The sequence below is a fragment of the Zosterops lateralis genome (assembly GCF_965231275.1).
Source record: "Zosterops lateralis genome assembly, chromosome: 6".
In the NCBI taxonomy this organism is placed as follows: Eukaryota; Metazoa; Chordata; class Aves; order Passeriformes; family Zosteropidae; genus Zosterops; species Zosterops lateralis.
This window is the reverse complement of record NC_139761.1, coordinates 10,003,885-10,020,732: the sequence shown is the minus strand read 5'-3', so window position 1 is coordinate 10,020,732 and position 16,848 is coordinate 10,003,885. Positions and strand designations below refer to the sequence as shown.

At 39.9% G+C, this 16,848-nt stretch overlaps 1 protein-coding gene across 15 annotated transcripts in view; it reads left to right on the top strand.

The window, feature by feature from the left end:
• The window catches only part of MARK3 (microtubule affinity regulating kinase 3), a 62,277-nt gene extending 46,846 nt beyond the window's left edge, over window positions 1–15,431 (top strand). The window contains exons 16-20 of one of the 15 annotated variants that reach the window (XM_083863003.1): window positions 2,544–2,708; window positions 3,443–3,700; window positions 6,095–6,121; window positions 10,683–10,727; window positions 12,875–15,431. In XM_083863003.1, the coding sequence (XP_083719129.1) occupies window positions 2,544–2,708; window positions 3,443–3,700; window positions 6,095–6,121; window positions 10,683–10,727; window positions 12,875–13,220 (841 nt within the window). In that variant the 3' untranslated portion in view covers window positions 13,221–15,431. The remainder of the gene's footprint in view (window positions 1–2,543; window positions 2,709–3,442; window positions 3,701–6,094; window positions 6,122–10,682; window positions 10,728–12,874) is intronic. The other 14 variants (XM_083863014.1, XM_083863011.1, XM_083863010.1 and 11 more) reach the window with 14 other exon arrangements.
• The last annotated feature ends 1,417 nt before the right edge of the window (window positions 15,432–16,848 follow it).

The window sequence follows — 16,848 nt, the reverse complement described above, 5'->3', positions numbered from 1 at the left end:
CTGTGAATTGGCATGGAATTCAGAATTTACATCTGAATGTATTTTGTTGCTGTAACTGGATAAAGCATTGACTGGTCACATGAAATGGAGGGACCTTTAATGCAGGAAAAATCAACATAGCTATTGATGGGACTGGCTCTTCAGAATTAATCTTTAATGTTATTGTACTCTCAGCTTGGCAGAAAGTAACTCTAGAAACTTGTTCTTTTTTCTTCTGTAAAGCAAGATCTGAAGTTGAACCCGGGCTTTGTACATATCAAAGGCTTAGTTAAAAAATACTTCTGTGCTTTTGAAATGTCTGTTGGTGGCAAATGTTACAGGCAAGAGTATTTGCTGTAAATGGTTTGTTACAGATTGGATTTTAGATTGGATTGGATTTTAGATTTTCCATAGCTAGTCAGATACTGGCTGTGACCCAGTGAAAACTTGGGAGACTTACTTTTAAAAGGCAAGATGCACACATTTAAAATCTCTATTTTTTCTGGAGAGACAGTGTTAAAACATTGCTTATGCTGCTTTTATCTTGCACATTGAAATCTGAGAAAGCACTATTTCTGAAAGTATGAAAACTTTAAAAAAATCAATAGTCAGTAGATCTGATGTTGGAGAAAGTAGTCTTAAAGACCCATGTCAGACTGGTAGAAGAGTTCTGAGTCTCCCATCTCTGCTTTAACACATTGTGTGGCTGACAGGCATCCTGCTGGAGATGACTCTGTTGGCTTTCCTCCAAAGCCTGAGCATTAATTAACACACTTGGGGACTCATGAAACACTCTTCATAATGATAGGCAATTGCTTTAAATCATTTGTAACACAAATGGTTTACAACAGCTTCACATTTTTTAATAAGCCATGGCACTAATTGGGGATTGTTAGTTTGCTGTTCTGTGTTCCCAGGCTAGTAATCCAAGGAAGCTGATTTCTAGCAAAGCATCAGGGGAAGAGAAGGTCCCTTACTGATACCTTTAGATGTCATGTCTTTGGAGGCAGGTGACTGAAAACTTGGGTCTTGTGTTGTCAAACTAGATTCTTTGTCTTTTGCAGTAAATGTAGAGGAAAGGAACTGGAAGAGCTTGAGAGACTAGTGACCAGTGACTGTGACTTCAGGGTATTGGTTTTGAGATGAATGTTCATTTTCTTGCCATTCCTTAAAACCTAGGGTAATGTGAATGCTGGGCCTGTGTTGAAGGCTTCGTTGTAAGTAGTGCTTGAAGTTGTCATCCTGAGGGATTCAGCATTGTTGAGATGCATGCATGACTCAGATGAAGTTTTTCAGATCCTGAAAAGTTAAAAACAAACCAAAACCAACCAAATGCTTTTGCTAAGCATTTTAGGTAGCAGTTGAGATGTCTGAGCTGTGTGGTGGTTTGTACTGGTGCTTTGGGAGCCAAGCCTGAGAGGTGGGTGAGCTGACACTTGTAGCTGCTCTAGCATTCTCCTCTCCAGAGTCTGATGTACCAGAATTCTGTAACAGGACTTGAGTTTGTGTGTGTAACCATGAAGCAACTTGGAAGTGAACATGCAGTGTCATGAAACTGTCACTGAGAATTATTGAATATCTTAACCTCCAGCAAAATTTCTGAATTACAGCCATCTTACTTTTAAAGCAAACTTTAGATGAATGACGTGGTGGTGTAGTCTGAATGGTCCAAAACATCTTGTGGTTTCTCACTTTCCTCCTATCCTTATCATTACTAGATAATGTGAAGGCTGCAAAGACTATTTTGGCCTAAATAAATAAATAAATTTAATGCTCCTATTTGAACATATTACACAGCTGACAGCTTACTGGCCATTCTGCTAAGATGGTGCTTTCTACTTTCTTTCTAAGCCTGAATGGTAATTTGGAGAATTTAATGTTCATGGTCAAAGCAATACAAGATGCTCTTCAACAGTCATTCTTTCTTCTTCACAGAACAGCAGGCATGCTCAGTGCCTACTACATGTACAGGTTTATTATTAGCAGCCTTTTTCTTTTGGCCTCTCTGGAGTTGTTAAAGTTTGTGGTATTTTTGGTTTTGATTGTATCTGTGAAGTCTCTCGGTTATGTGATGTAGATTTGATAGCTTGCCCAACTTTGACTAATTTCTTTTAACACTGATGCATTCTGAAAACAAAGGATTCCTCTGTAGTAATGGAGCTATCATGAGTCTTTTGGAAAGTGCATTTGGTGGGGGTTTTAATGTATTGTTTACTGTTAAGAGCAATACAAGTTACATCAGTGCTTTATCATAGAGCTTTGGCATAGAATTCTGAGTTATTCAGGTTCTGAACATCAAGGAGGGTATCACTGCAAACTAATGCTAATGGTAAGAGCATGGTCACTTATAGATGTCCAGTGCCATGTAAGTAAGGATGCTTTTTAAGATGAGTGTAGGGTAGTTACTGCTGTTTATGTAGAAGAGGAGGGCTGTTAGAGTTCGTGTTCTTTGATAAACCAGCTAATAGAAGGAAAAGTTTGCTTTTTTTTTTCTATGCAGTAGTTTGTTGTTGGTCCATCATGCTCTTCTTTCTGCCTCTGCCTGAACCCAAACCCCCTCACAGCCTGACAGAAATGTTCGCTTACGCAGCTAGCCCTGCTTCAGTTTGTACCACATCCTTCTCCAGTGTTCGGCTGCGACATCAGAAGTCGATGTCCATGTCAGCCTCTGTGCACACGAAGATGATGTTGCCTCCAATAGACAATGGCGCAGATAACTTCAGGCCTATGTAAGAACCAGAAATCGTTGTGACACTAACTTATACCCACTGCTTCTTAACTTTGTGCTGTGGAATTTTAGTCCTAGATTGTTCTAGTATATTTTGCCCACAAGATGTGTGTTTCCTCATTTTTTTAGTCTCGTTTACATTTGTCTTGTGGTGTGTCAGGCTGTCTGTGACATAATCCTGCAATAGTGAACCTTAATTTTTTCCTATTGTTAGGAGTATTGGACATTCCCTATTGTCAAAGTTTGTGGGAGACTTTAACTGTGTATCCTGAAGGACTTCGCTACTTGGAGCGGTTCGCTTGTAGAGAATTTTGTGTAGGATACTTCCAAATTAGCAAGACTTTCAAAGATGTATGTACAGAATGTGGAGGGAGAGACATTAAAGTTATCTATTCTCTTTCCTGGGAGGAAACTTTACTGCTCTATTCTTTTATCTGTCTTCTCAGTGAAACATTGTAGGCCTGGTTTATCTGGTCTTTTCCAGGATACTCCTGTTGCACTTTTCTGCCTATGTAGGTTTCTGTTTCGGCAGCCTCTTAATCCTAACTTCTTACAAGTTTTGATTCCATACAGTGCTGTAATAACGTTGGTATTTCCAACCTTGGCCTATATAAAAGTGTCTGCTTATGCTTTACTGTAGAACGTAGTGTTTTGTGTTTCCTGCTGAGCCGCAGTGCCCGCACGAAGGCGTTCTAGCATCGCTTTGTTTTTTATTTTGTTTGTTTTCTGCCCTAGCACTATTCCCGATCAGAGAACTCCCGTTGCTTCAACCCACAGCATTAGCAGTGCGACCACCCCTGACCGTATTCGTTTCCCCAGAGGAACGGCCAGCCGGAGCACGTTCCACGGGCAGCTGCGCGAGCGCCGCACCGCCACCTACAATGGCCCGCCCGCCTCGCCCAGCCTGAGCCACGAGGCCACGCCGCTCTCGCAGACCCGCGCCCGCGGCTCCACCAACCTCTTCAGCAAACTCACTTCTAAACTCACCAGAAGGTAAGCCTCTTGAAATGCTAGTGCAATCTTTTGTTCCTTCTTATAGTAGAAATGCCTCGTTGCTTAGGTGGTTTTGTCCACGCTCGCCGATCATTGGCTTAAGTTCTGGAACTTAAAGTGCAGCTGGTTATGATTTTTTCATAGTTTTATTTTGGTTACAGAAGCCATTTGGTTTTGGGAGTTGAGTCAAATGGGATTAAATGTGAGATGGTTTGGTCTGTGCTGTTTCTTCTGTGCTTTTCAGCCTCATGTCTGAGGTACAAATGCTGCAGAGATGAAACATTACAGCTCGGTTGAAAAGCTGCTCAGTGGCTGCATAGTCCATCAGTAGATGGCATAAACTAGGATCCCAGACTAGGTATTTGATGTAGCATTAGAAGCTCAGGTTTTGTTTCCCAGTCACTTAGTCCATCAGTGTTTCCAGCATAACCTTGCTGCCAACACAGAAATAGAAATACCACAGGTGAAAGGGTAGGGGCAGGAGAAAAAAGCTTCTGTTGGCAATAGTGCTGTCACAGGCCATCATAAAATAATGGCAGTATTAGGCTTTCAGTCTAGGCAGGAATCTGGTCAAACCTTGAAAAATTTATTCCTAGTTTGGCCTTCACTTTACTCCAGATTCCGTGTTAGGTTGTGAAGATGTGGTGGTCTAGCCAAAGCCAAGCTTCAGGAGGTATTGCTCCTGCACTAACGATTTTTATTCTAACTGGACTTTTAATTTCAAATCCATGTATGATTTAGATTAGTTACTGCAAACCCTTAAACTGAAAATCGTTTTTTCCTTCTGTATTTAAAACCTGTTAGCTCCCATACCACATACTTCAGACCATTCATCTGCACTACTTGCATTTGCAGAATTGAGGGCTTGTTTGTCTTTGCTTTAAGATAATCATCAAGCTTTTGTACACTCCTTATCAGGTGAAGTTTTTTGGACAAGATCACTCTGATCTTGGCCTTCTAGCTTTTGTTTTAAGCTTATACCACGTCAGCAGCAAGCCATTTCCTTCCTGTCTGTTTTATGACTGTAGATGCCTCCCTTTCAGTATCCCCTTTGCCATCTCCCATTCCTACAAAATAATGCTAAGCCAGACTCCAGTTTTTCACAAATGGAAAATTTCTTTAAAAATGTGGAAGTTGCTTCTTTGCAAAACAAGAACATGACAGTCTAGCCTTTGATAAAAGTTTTAATTTTTTCAGTTCTCTGCCAGGTAATACTTCTCTGGGAAACACTGTGCTGTAGGAAATTTGGGTTGATTTTTTTCCCCTTCTTTTTATGTTGAGAGGGAGAGAAGTTTAATTTGAATATTTTTTAAGTGTTAAGCCATCTGCTTTATGTCAAGTGAAGTCTTAATCAGCCACATCCTTTTGGCAAGTCTTTCTTTCTGTACTTTTGTTTGTAATATCCTTACTTAATTTTCCATTTGACGTTCCAAATGTGGATGTTCAAACTGTGAACATGCAAACTTTTCACTCAGTTCTTTAGGCAGCATTCAAACTTCTATCATTACCTCAGAGTTTCAACTTTTGCAGTACAGTGTGGTTTTCTTGAAGAGGTCTTTCCCCAGGACTTTTGACAGTAGTTTAAATTCCATGTGGACTTGATTAAATAACATGCAGTTGTAACACAATAGCACAGTTATACATGATTTGTTTGCTCTTGGAGGATCTATTGCAGCTGGGCCTCTGTTATATTCAGTGCTGTACAAACTACTGAGGAGGTGGATAGTGCCACTGAAGGACATGGTTATGTTTCTTCCTGTTAAATAAAAAAATTAAAGCTTATTACTCATTAAATTTATTGTAGCATTCTCCATGGGGAATCAGAATTCTTTTGGTTATGAACTACTTATGTTCTGGTGTAGGCAATTGTTACAACTTCTGCCACTAAAATAGATAAATATTTAAGACAGTTTTTGGCACAACATGGTTGATCTAATGTTATGAAGAAGGGAAGGAACCTAACTCTGAAGATACTTAAAATATACTTATAGCAGAGTTACTGATTTTTGCTTTCTATGGTAAATATCCAGAGAAAATCCAAACATATTTTTACCTGACATTGCAGATTTTGAGTTTAAAAGTGTTTTGACACCAGTACATTTTTTTAAATTCATAATAAATACTGGTTACATATTTCCCAGAAAAAATTGAAAGTAGCAGTTCCAGGAGTTTGACTCTTCAACCCCTAAATCATCTGCCTAATCTAAGAATGTATTGAAGTGTAATTTAATTGTGCATTTAAAATGAGATATTTAAGTGCATTTAAAGTGCATTTATTTTATTTAAGTGCATTTAAAATGAGATATTTTTGCATGTTTCGCTCTAAATGCCTTTTTTCAATTTATTTTGTACAAAATTTTTTGTTAATTATTATTTTGGCTTAATTTCTTTTAGAAACATGTCATTCAGGTTTATCAAAAGGTAGGATTTGTTTATATTTAAAAAAAAGTGGCTCCTGCAATTAACAAAAGATTTGGCTTTTCTAGCCTTGGTTTTCTGAAAACTAAACTTCCTGCTGAGAACTAAATACTTTCTTTCTTCAGAGGAAAGCATAGAATAAATCCATTAACTCATGATGATACCTAAGAATCTGTGGCACCATCTGTGTTGTATAACAAGATGCTAAGCATGCCTTGTGAATTCTTCTTTCTTTGATAGAGTTGGTAGTGCCAAAGTAATTCTGTTCTCTGTACTAATACACTTAGCATGCTTATGTTTGAAGAATGAGGTGTTTGATAACAATGATGAAAGTATAAACAAAACATAAGGTTACAAGCAGATAAAGGTAAGTAATGTTAAATTTATATTATCTCTCTGTTTTATGATACTGAAGAAAAAAAGAAAAGGTTTGAAGTATTGCCTGCAGCTGAGCACAGTTGTGATTGAACAGTTTTGTGTGGAGGATTGAATGAACATTCAATAGCTGTGTGTTTATTTTAAAATAGGGTGCATTTGTTGAAGTGAGTTGCAGCTGAAGTGCAAATAGCTGCTCTTCGGTTATAAACAAAAAGTACAACATTTATGCAAATTTATCAACAAAAGGGAAAAGCTCAGATGTCTGATTCACATTTCAAGCCAAAGGATTGCATTTAGTTTTGCAATTTGGGAATGAAACAAGCTGCTGTATTTCTCATTAATCCACTGTGATTCATAAAAATCACTTACACAGTTTTGATGTGCAGGTAAATTTTCCAGTAGAATTTTGTAATAGCCTGTTTAGTTGTACCACGTCTTGGAACTTCTTCAAGGGTGGTACTTCCAGTTTCCTACTACTGATCAAACCCAGGAAGATGGGGCCAAAAACCTGCAGCTGTTCTAACCTTCAGAATACAAGGCTATGCTTGTGACTGTAATTTGAAGGAAATACTTTGATTAGGGAGTCCTGACATATGTAAATTGCTGCCTAAATGTGGATTTATTATGTTCAGTGAGAGACTAAAGGTACCCTACCTGATTAACTGAGTAAATTCCACGCCATGGTGATAATAATCAGTGCTCTTCCAAACATGTCCATGTTTGGAACTGGTGTTGGTTGGCTTGGCTGGCATTGTCACAGCTGACTTGAGACAATGCAACAGCTTAGTTAAGGAAAGAAACCATAGAGCTCAACATACAGCTGGAACTGAGCAGTGACAGTGGCTTTAACCCAGTGCATCATGAGCTGTGGGGTGCAGCCCACTTCTAGAACAAAGGATTGTGATCTGTGCTACCCCTACAGCTGGATGCATCTGTGTTTGTTCTGAAGAAAGATGGGAAATGCTAATACAGGCACAGTTTTAAACTAGAAGGTTACTGTTTAAATTTGAGAGTTCAGGTAGTTTTTTAAAAATTACCTTTGACTTGAGGCCAGGAGTCTTAGACCATGGTGGAAATATCTACTACAGCTTCCATGAATGTGTCCTTTTGAATAAGAAATTTGTAAAGTCTTACACAACCTGCACAGGACCACTGTGTTTTTTAAATTCTGTTTTAAATATGCCTGGTGTCTCTCCGTAATCTCTATCTAGGTACAAAACCTGAAAATTCTGGGGCTTTTGGCAGTTTCTCCTGGCTGTATTTGCTGTGAATCCTACCTGAGCTCACTGTCTTTGTAGTTCTGAAAGAGTTACAGTAACCCAGTAGCACATATACATAGTGCACCAACATTAATTCTCGGGAGCTGAATGAAAGTAGATAATCAGTCACTCCTTGTTAAACTGCTGAGTTTTAATATTGTATTCTGTACACAGAGGTATCAAATATATATATATATATGTGTAAGTATATATATATCTATCTTGTACTATGCACTGTCTTTGCCAATCTGCATTTTGTGGAAGTCTTAATTATTTTTTTTTTTCTGACAGCAAAAAATGACTCAATGTTCTGGATTTTATTGCAGCATCATTTCTCCATTTCCATGAATTGATCTTATTTTATCATCTTGCACTTTTTGTTGATTTTCAGTATCTTTTTAGACAGTTTTCTTTGTGTTTACTTGGATATTTAAAACAGCATACAAAGATGTAAAGAACAGGAAACACAGCATAATTTGGGACAGATTGTGTGGAAACAATCGGATTTGTGCAAGCCCTTCTTAAACCATAAGGTATATAATGTGTAGGCATGGCATGACAAATGAGAACAGAACTTGTCTGTGCATTTGTTCCATTCTTGAGACCAAGAGGCATCTTGGTCCATAAAATCAGTTTATGTAAAACACAAGCAAAAGGAGAAAATTTAGAGCATAAACTAGCACAGAAGTGAAGATTGTATTAGCAAGTGAGGAGGCCTCAGGGCTGCATCTGCCTCACAAACCCCAACCAAAACAATCCTGGCAGTACAGTAAGTGCTTGTTCCCAGAGCAGCAGTGCTGGGCTGTAGAGCTGGACCACAATGTCTGTCATAAAGGAAGGAGCACCTTGAGGGATTGGCACAGCTCTCCTAAGCTTGGCATGGTGGCTCACATATGAGGTTGTATCACTCCATGCAGTTCCTCCTGCGCAATGCATGGAACGTTGATTCATGGAAAAACTGAGCAAAGTGAGGATTTTCTGAGAGGCTTCCATGAGAGTGTTTATTATTTCAAAGTGGCAGGTATATTCTACATAATGAACTTTCTTAGATGTAGAGTACAGTGGTTTACAAACAGAATACTTTGGCTTAATTTCAAACTGATAAGTGTGTCAGAACATCAGTAGGGATTTTTCCTTACAGACTTTCCTGGTCAGATTCCAGCAACAGTAAGGCCATTCATTGTTGGGAAAACTGGTTGTGCTCCCATTTTCTACAACCTTTGGCAAGTTTCAAAACAAAACACAAACCAACAAAAATCCATAAATGTTTGCAGCTCTTCCACTTCATAGGAGCACAGAAGGCTCTTTAAGTACTCTAAATTTTTCAATTGAGGAGTGTTTTCTAACTTGTTGGTTGCTTTGCCCAGTAAAACAATCATCTGAAAGGCGAGGATCTGTTTGGTTGATACATGTGGTGGTTTCTACCTACCCCTTTTTTGGTCCTGTAGAGCTGCCCCAGAGGATGACTTCATGGACTCTGTATATACAGGCATGAAAAATCTTTTTCCACCTTCTCTTACATCCACCATAGATTAGTGGCACAAGATCTCATGAAAATAACTACAAAACCTGCCCACTTTGCACTGGAACTTCCAATTGTCTTCTCATTTTTTCTGTGTCTTTTTTGCTTGTGGCAGCTGTTCATTTGCCAGTGACATTGTCCCCGTTGTACCATGAGCTGTGGTACCTCAGAGAGCAGGGTTCTGATCAATGCTGCCATGACCAGCAGTTCTCAGCTAAGCTAAGCTTTGCACCCTGTTCAGTGCAGTTGCTTTGCTGTAGCACCTCAGTTGAATTTGGGCTGGTTCTGTGGCCCAGACAGCCAGTGCTGCCACCCTGCCCCTCACAGTGCCAGGACAGCTCCTGTGACAGGGACTGCCCAGAGTCACCTTGCAAGGCTGATCCCTCACCACAGCTCTCAAAAGGAAGGAAAGGAGGAAATCACGCCTTGTAACACCCCACACACCCTGATATAAATATCACTCTGCATCAGAAAATAAGGTTGCTGTCTTACATTCCTGTCCCTGGACACCTGCTGTGTTTGTGTTACTCAGGAAAGCATGTACTGCCTTAGTCTGGATGAGAGCAGTGTACAGGCAGCATCCCTCTGAGCAGAGTTAATGCTGATACATTGAACCATCCTTCAACAATGGGAAAGTCGAGAAAGATAATTTTCCCCTTAATTCTTCTTGATCCTGGGCTTTCAACAGATGGTAGTGACCAGCAGTGTAGCCTTAAGCACTGCAAGAAGACAGAAAACTTAAGCTTGTTTTTGGCTGGGGAAGATGCATCAGTGTGGGAATTAATAGGATGGAATTATCACAGCTTGAGAAATCTTGGATTTACCTCTTAAAGCTCTGTTAAAATGTATACACATCTTCTTTTTCATAAGGTATTTTGGTATTGTTTGAACTCCTCAAATCTGATGAGCATGCAGATACACAAGGTGATCAGACTTGTCTGTAAATAGTCATGGGGATTTTTTCATATATGTACTTCATTCCAGATAAAACTTTTAAATAACATTAGCCTAAAAATATTTGGGACTTATTTCTCTTCTGGGAGATACTTAGTAAATAATACAGTCACTTGAATATGCTTTGTAACTTTAGTTTCACATTTTCTGCTTTTAGAACTTCAGATTTATTCAGTGAGTTCTACAGATTTAATGTATAAACGTATACTGTTAAAATTAGTTATGGTCAGTTTAAAAACGAGTTTATAGGCTTCCATTTGGTTTGACAATATGGTACATTCTGAGTCTGGCCTAACCTACCAGGTTCTTTACATCTTTGTTGTTTTGTATTTTAACACACCTTTGGTATGATTGCAGTATCTTTTAGCAACTACTCAGATATTATATATTGTAGTGTAAGATTTGTCTTCTCTTTCCCACTTCCTTTTGCTTCTGCATTCTTTTCATTGAGGCTCCCGACTGAATATGAGAGGAACGGGAGATTTGAGGGCTCAAGGTGAGGGTAAAATTTTTGTTTAAAATGTTATTTAGGTGAGTTTGAACCTTTCTCCCCTTGATTATGTGGCTTAGTGGCTTCAGGCAGCAGCTTTTGTTTCATGTAAGTCATTGGAACTAAACAAAGAAGCATTTATGTCTGCAAAACAGCTATTAAAGCACTGACTGACTTGGTTCTAAACTTTCATCTTTCCTGTTGCCTTTTTCCTTGTGTGGTTTTTCCTTTTTTTGCATTTTAGTCATTGTAATTTGCTGTTGTTGTGTAGATGTGTAGATAAGTGGTATCTAGTGAGGCTGCAAATGTGTGGAATAACCGCTGAAAGGTGATAAGATATTTCTCATCTCCAAAATCACAGGTAGTTAAATATTTCTCATGTTTTACTCTTCTTCCAAAATCAAAAAAATATTCCATATCAAAAAAATATTAGAAATTATCAGACTGCTGGTTTTGCCAACTGTTTTCAAGGATAATAAGCTTCCAAAAATAAGATAAGCATTGAATAAAAGTTGGGGTTTTCCCTGGCCCTTTACAGTCTTATTAAATTAAAACCTTAAAACAGAATACTCTTTAATTTGTTTGATGAATTTTATAACATCTGGCAAATCACATTGCATAGTCTTATGACTCTCACAGTCACAAGAAGTCTTTTAATAGGAGAATTATGAAATAGTTTATATTTGAGAAATATATTTATTTAGTTGTGGCCTTGCTATCACTTTTTATTTAACTTTTTCATAATTGCCTGCTTAATGGTAGTAGAAATAAAACGTGGTGTAACCATTGCCATCTATTTCAAAGAGCAGCTTGGCTTAATATGGAGGCTTAACATGAGACCTAAATTGCATGGTTGGGGGTTAGTTAGGTTACCTATTTTCAGAAAATAGTTAAGTATGACTGTCAATATATTTAATTAAATTTGAAGAGATGACTGACAGTGTACCAATATTCACAAAGCAAATCCATATTTTGTCCCTAGAAGTCCAAATGTAGTTCCTTATTTTTAAGCTGCATGACTACTGATTTTAATTTAAGTAGAAGAATGATTGCAAACTAGAAATTTCTGGAACATTTCTTTCTTTCTTTCTTTCCTTTGTCCTGTTTAACTTCACTTATCCATACCAAAAGAAAAGCTTTTTTATTTAAAAAAAAAAAAAAAAAAAGTTGCAGATTTGGGAAACACACCCTCAATATTTTGTGCTTCATCTCTTAAAACTGTGATAATAATAGTACCCTCTCACTATCTTTACAAACTATGTTGAAGAGGTGTCTACTAGTGAATTCCAGCTCTCTTTATGCACATTCCCCTCAGAGGCACTTAACTGCAGAACTTGTAGCTGCAGAAGATTTCATCACTTTACCTCTGTCAGTGGTTGGTATTTAAAGAATTGCTGACCAACTTAGGAGGAAGCATCTCCTCTCTGAGGCAACCCCCAGAGCCTGCAGCATGGTGTGTCCCTAGGGATCACCTCCAGCTCACCCCAGCACAGGGAGGCCAGAGTGTAACTGAGCCAGCCCAGGTCTGGGGGCTCATATTGACCCTGGGCAGCAGGTGGGTGACCCTGATCCTCCTGTCCTTCCTTCTGCTTGCAGCCAGCTGCTGTGGGGCTCCACGGGCCCTCCCTGGGCTTGCTCTCCCAGCTGCTGCCCAGGAGGAGGTGCAGAGGAACCCCCAGCACCTTTGTGCATGGGCTCACCCCATTCCCTCTGAGTGGGCACCTCCCGTGGCCTGGGCTGAGCACCCTCCTGTCACAGGGAGTTGTTATTTCAATGTTCCAGAAACTTCTAGCACAGAGCTGCTGTTTCAGCTGCCCACATGCCCCAAGAGTAGTTTTGAGCAGAACCTGCCTTAAAATCAGGTCATAGGTGCTGCATGTAGTTCCGTCCCCAGAAGGTCATTGCCCCCACACTCCTGAATCCAGTGAGTGCCAGTTGTGTCACACCTCGTGCCGTACCTTCGTTCCAGCCCCGGCAGCTGCAGCTTTCCCCTGACTGTGTGTGTGTACAGCAGCTGGGGGAGCGGGGCTTGGCACAGCCGGAGCCTCCAGCGCTGCTCTAATCCGGGTGGTGTGCGTTGAGTGTCGGCTTCACTAACGTGGCCCCTGGGGAGGGTGGCTGGCCCTGCTCACTCCCGAATTCCTGTCTTTCAGCCGCAATGTAGCCGTGGATCAGAAGGATGAGAACAAGGAAGCCAAGCCTCGGTCGCTGCGTTTTACCTGGAGCATGAAAACCACCAGCTCCATGGATCCCAATGACATGATGAGGGAAATACGAAAGGTCCTGGATGCCAATAATTGTGACTATGAACAAAGAGAGCGTTTCTTGCTTTTCTGTGTCCATGGAGATGGGCACGCGGAAAACCTTGTACAGTGGGAGATGGAGGTGTGTAAACTGCCAAGACTGTCCCTGAACGGAGTTCGCTTTAAGCGGATATCGGGAACATCCATAGCTTTCAAAAACATTGCTTCCAAAATTGCCAATGAGTTAAAGCTGTAACAAGAAAAAAATAGTTAAGTTGTAAATTAGTTAGCAATTTAAAGTGTTTTTGAGAATTCCGATGGAAATGTATAGAATAACATTTAGGCAATAACTTCTGCATCCTTCTGAATAGTGATATTAAAAAAAAAGCTGCTGAGCTGGGAGGGAGAGTTGGACTTTTTTATAAGTGCACTACAGCATTAAAGTTGCCTACTATGTAAAATATTACCCCTTCTGCTTTATTTCCATTGCTCCTAAGTCTTTGACAACAAATTGAAACACAGAATATATTCATTTAAATATGCCTCCTGTTTGTGTGGATGTGTGAATGTACAGTATGTGTGTATAATATATAAAGTATTATATGTAAACAATTCATTTACAACATTGAGCTGTACCAGTACCTCTTTTTGGGCTAATTTTGGTGCTAAAAATTGAAATGGCCAAGGAGGAAACACTTGAGTTAATATTTAAAATGACTGAAGCGATAACCAGTAAACACAGGTTTACAGTTCACTGCTGTGTTAAGAAAAAAATAGTGTGTGAAGGGTTTGGATTTATGGTTGTGAACATTATTAGTCCTGTTTTCTAAGTAGATCTCATGAGATGATTAAAAATTCACTTTTACTGAGTAAGTCTTGCATTATATTTTGCCCACCTATTTATTATTTAAGTCTGAATCAAATTTTAATAATGTAGTTAATTTGTGCATTAATATTTGGGTAAACGCTTCCATTCTTCTGCAGCTTCTGCTAAACTACTAAAACTGTACCTTTGTCCTTTTGGCTTTATGAGTATTGATCGCAGCTAAGAACATTAATTGTTCCTCCAGGAAATGAGGCAGTGTAAAAGGAGGTGCTAATTGCTGAGTAGTGGTTTTTTTTCAGAGCGGGTTTGCCACGTTACAGTAGGTCAGGCTGATACAAAGCACAAAGGGACTCAAATCATGGCCATTCTCTGCCACAAGCCACATCCAAGGAGGCCTTGCTGCAGGTTGGGCAGTGCTGTCCCTCACCTCCTGGGCACCCCTCAGCGTTGAAACCCAAAAGTGGGAATCAAATTTGCTACTGATCTCCTCTGTCCAAACATCCAGCTTGCTAAACCACAGCCATAGGCAGGAGCAGTTGAAGCTTTTCCTTGCAGCTCTCTTCCAGCGTGCTTCCCCTTGGCTCCGGTTGCGTTGCTTTGGATGGCTCTGTGCCAGTGTCTCTGGCCGTGCTGCCGAGGGAGTCACTGTCCCCTGTCCCCGTGCAGTGTGGAGCCAGCCCCGATGGACTCTGATGGCCAACTAGCTCTGGGTAGGACGTGCAGCTGCTCTGGGATTGCCCCCACTCTTTAACCATCACAGCGGTGAAGCGGATTTGATTTTGCAAACTAGAAAATGAAGAGATTTCTTCATGCGTTGTTTCCTACCGATACTCAGTTTATTTCATCGAGGACTCGTGTAGATAATACCCTGCATTATCTACTTGACCTTTTGTATTAATGTTTTGTGGTTATATTTCAGTGAAGCACTTACGCATGTACTTAACATGTGCTTTAAACTGGAGCCTAAATTTGCATTTTAAATTTGCAGTGAGCTAATAGTTACTCATAGTACACAGTTCAGATTTGACCCGAGGTGAAAATGCAAAGTCCTTAATATTTTGCGAGTTAGCTCTTGTGATCTGTAGTCTGTGAAGGCAGCAGACTTCCCCTCTCTTTCCCTCTAAGCATTGATATTGATTATGCTAGTTTAAAGGGTAATCATAGTTGTTAAATGTAGTAAATATTCCTGGATTTGCATTTTATTCTCTGTATATTCTGTATCATGCCATGGCTTGAGAACTCCAGGTGCTGCCGGAGTTCAGTTGGCTTTCAGTGCTCTGCCCATGCCTGTGCTGCTCAGTATGGGTTTTTTCCATGAAAACTCCATTTTGTAATAGCAATAAGACATTTCAGGGCAGTCATTGTACTTTCTCAGGTGAATGGTCACCTATCCTTTCACTCCCTACATTTTAAGCACTCCTCCAAATGTATTTTTTTCACCTGGCAGTGCACTTTGTTGTCTGAACTGAAAAAGTGTTCTGATAAATTATGTAAATCTGTATTCGATGGAAGTTCCAAAAGGTTTCATATTAAATGTTTTCTGAAATACTCTCTTCCTACTTCACCTGTTAAGTATGTAAGTGTTTCTAAAAAGTGCACCAGTATCATACTTCGGATATTTAAAATTTGTACTTTGGTATTTTTTCTTAAAGTGTTCTCAAAAGGTTCTTTCAGCGTAAATTTTTATTTGAGGTATTAAAAAAAATCACTTATTATAATCAGAAAAAGATTTTTAACAGCTTCCTTCCCAAATGCCTTGTAAAATTACCGAGCTGTGAGAATATTTAGCATCCTGCACGCATGGTGTTCAAGCCTCTGGGAGCTGCCTGGGAAGGAAAATTCTTTCTTCAGCTCTCTGAACCAAAGATAAACTGCTTCCCCAACACAGGCTTTTTACCTGTTCATGTTTCTTGGGAATCTCTGTAGGTTTGCAGGCACTGCTGCTGATGGGAGTCTGCAGAACCACAGCTGGTTTTTCTCACCTTCAGGGGCAATTTTTAAAAATAATCAGAGGTCGGTGTGTGGTGAGGAGGCAGCAGCAGGTCTCGGTGTTTTGAGACACATGAACAGCAACTGAGAAGTGTTTTTATTTAAGGACATGACTGGTGTCCAGGAATGTGTAGTCCAAGTGCTGTGCTGGGGGTTGATTGTAATGGGCTCATGACTGAAGGTTTGCATCACTGAAATCTGTGTCAGCCAGCACTGAAGGTGTCTTTAGATTGCTGGATCTGGCAGAGAAAAATGTATTAAGTGTTTCGGTTGCAGAGTTTTATTTCAATAAATAAAACCATTTAAAGATATATATATAAAACAATGAACACTGAGCAGGAAAAAGTTTAGATACACTGTTTCTTATGCAAACCTTCCCTGTACTTAGGATTTCTGAAACACTTCAGTTTATTTGACCTCTTTACAAGACCTGAGGTCCTTGATCATGTTGAGAAGAAGTAGAGAGAGGTAGGCTGGAGGAACAGCTAGTCCTGCTGGGCTAAGTGTTTTGCACACTACTTCTGTTCTTGGGCAAGCTTGGGCAAGGTTTAGCTTTTTCTCTTGCATAACAGTGAGGCTTCAAGATCAAATATAGCAAGATATTGTATCCTAATTTTTTTTGTTGTTACAGAGGTTTGTGTCAAGATAGATTATTAATAAAAATATGGAATTAATATCCATACGTTTATGTTGCAGAAATTAAGTGCAGGGTTCAGTAGTTCTCCCAGTCATATGGAAAGACTGTGGCATATCTGGAATTTAAATAAGATCTCTCTCCAATTCAGTTAAAAGCTCAGCTATACATGGGCTCATTGGGATAATGTGCAGAGGCTTTTAATCAGTGTTTCCCACAGCTGCTGTGTCACAGACTACGTTGTGGATTGCAATTTAATTAGGCCTGCAGCCAAGGCAGAGAGCTGCTCTCTGTGCAGCCCTGGTCTGGAGCAGCAGGGTGTGCCCAGCCCCCTGGGCTGGAACCTGCTCAGTCACGGTGGTCACTGTCCCCAAAGGGCTCAGGTACCCCTGGTGTGGGCAGAGGCCCCTCCAGCCAGTGTCACTCTCTGTATTT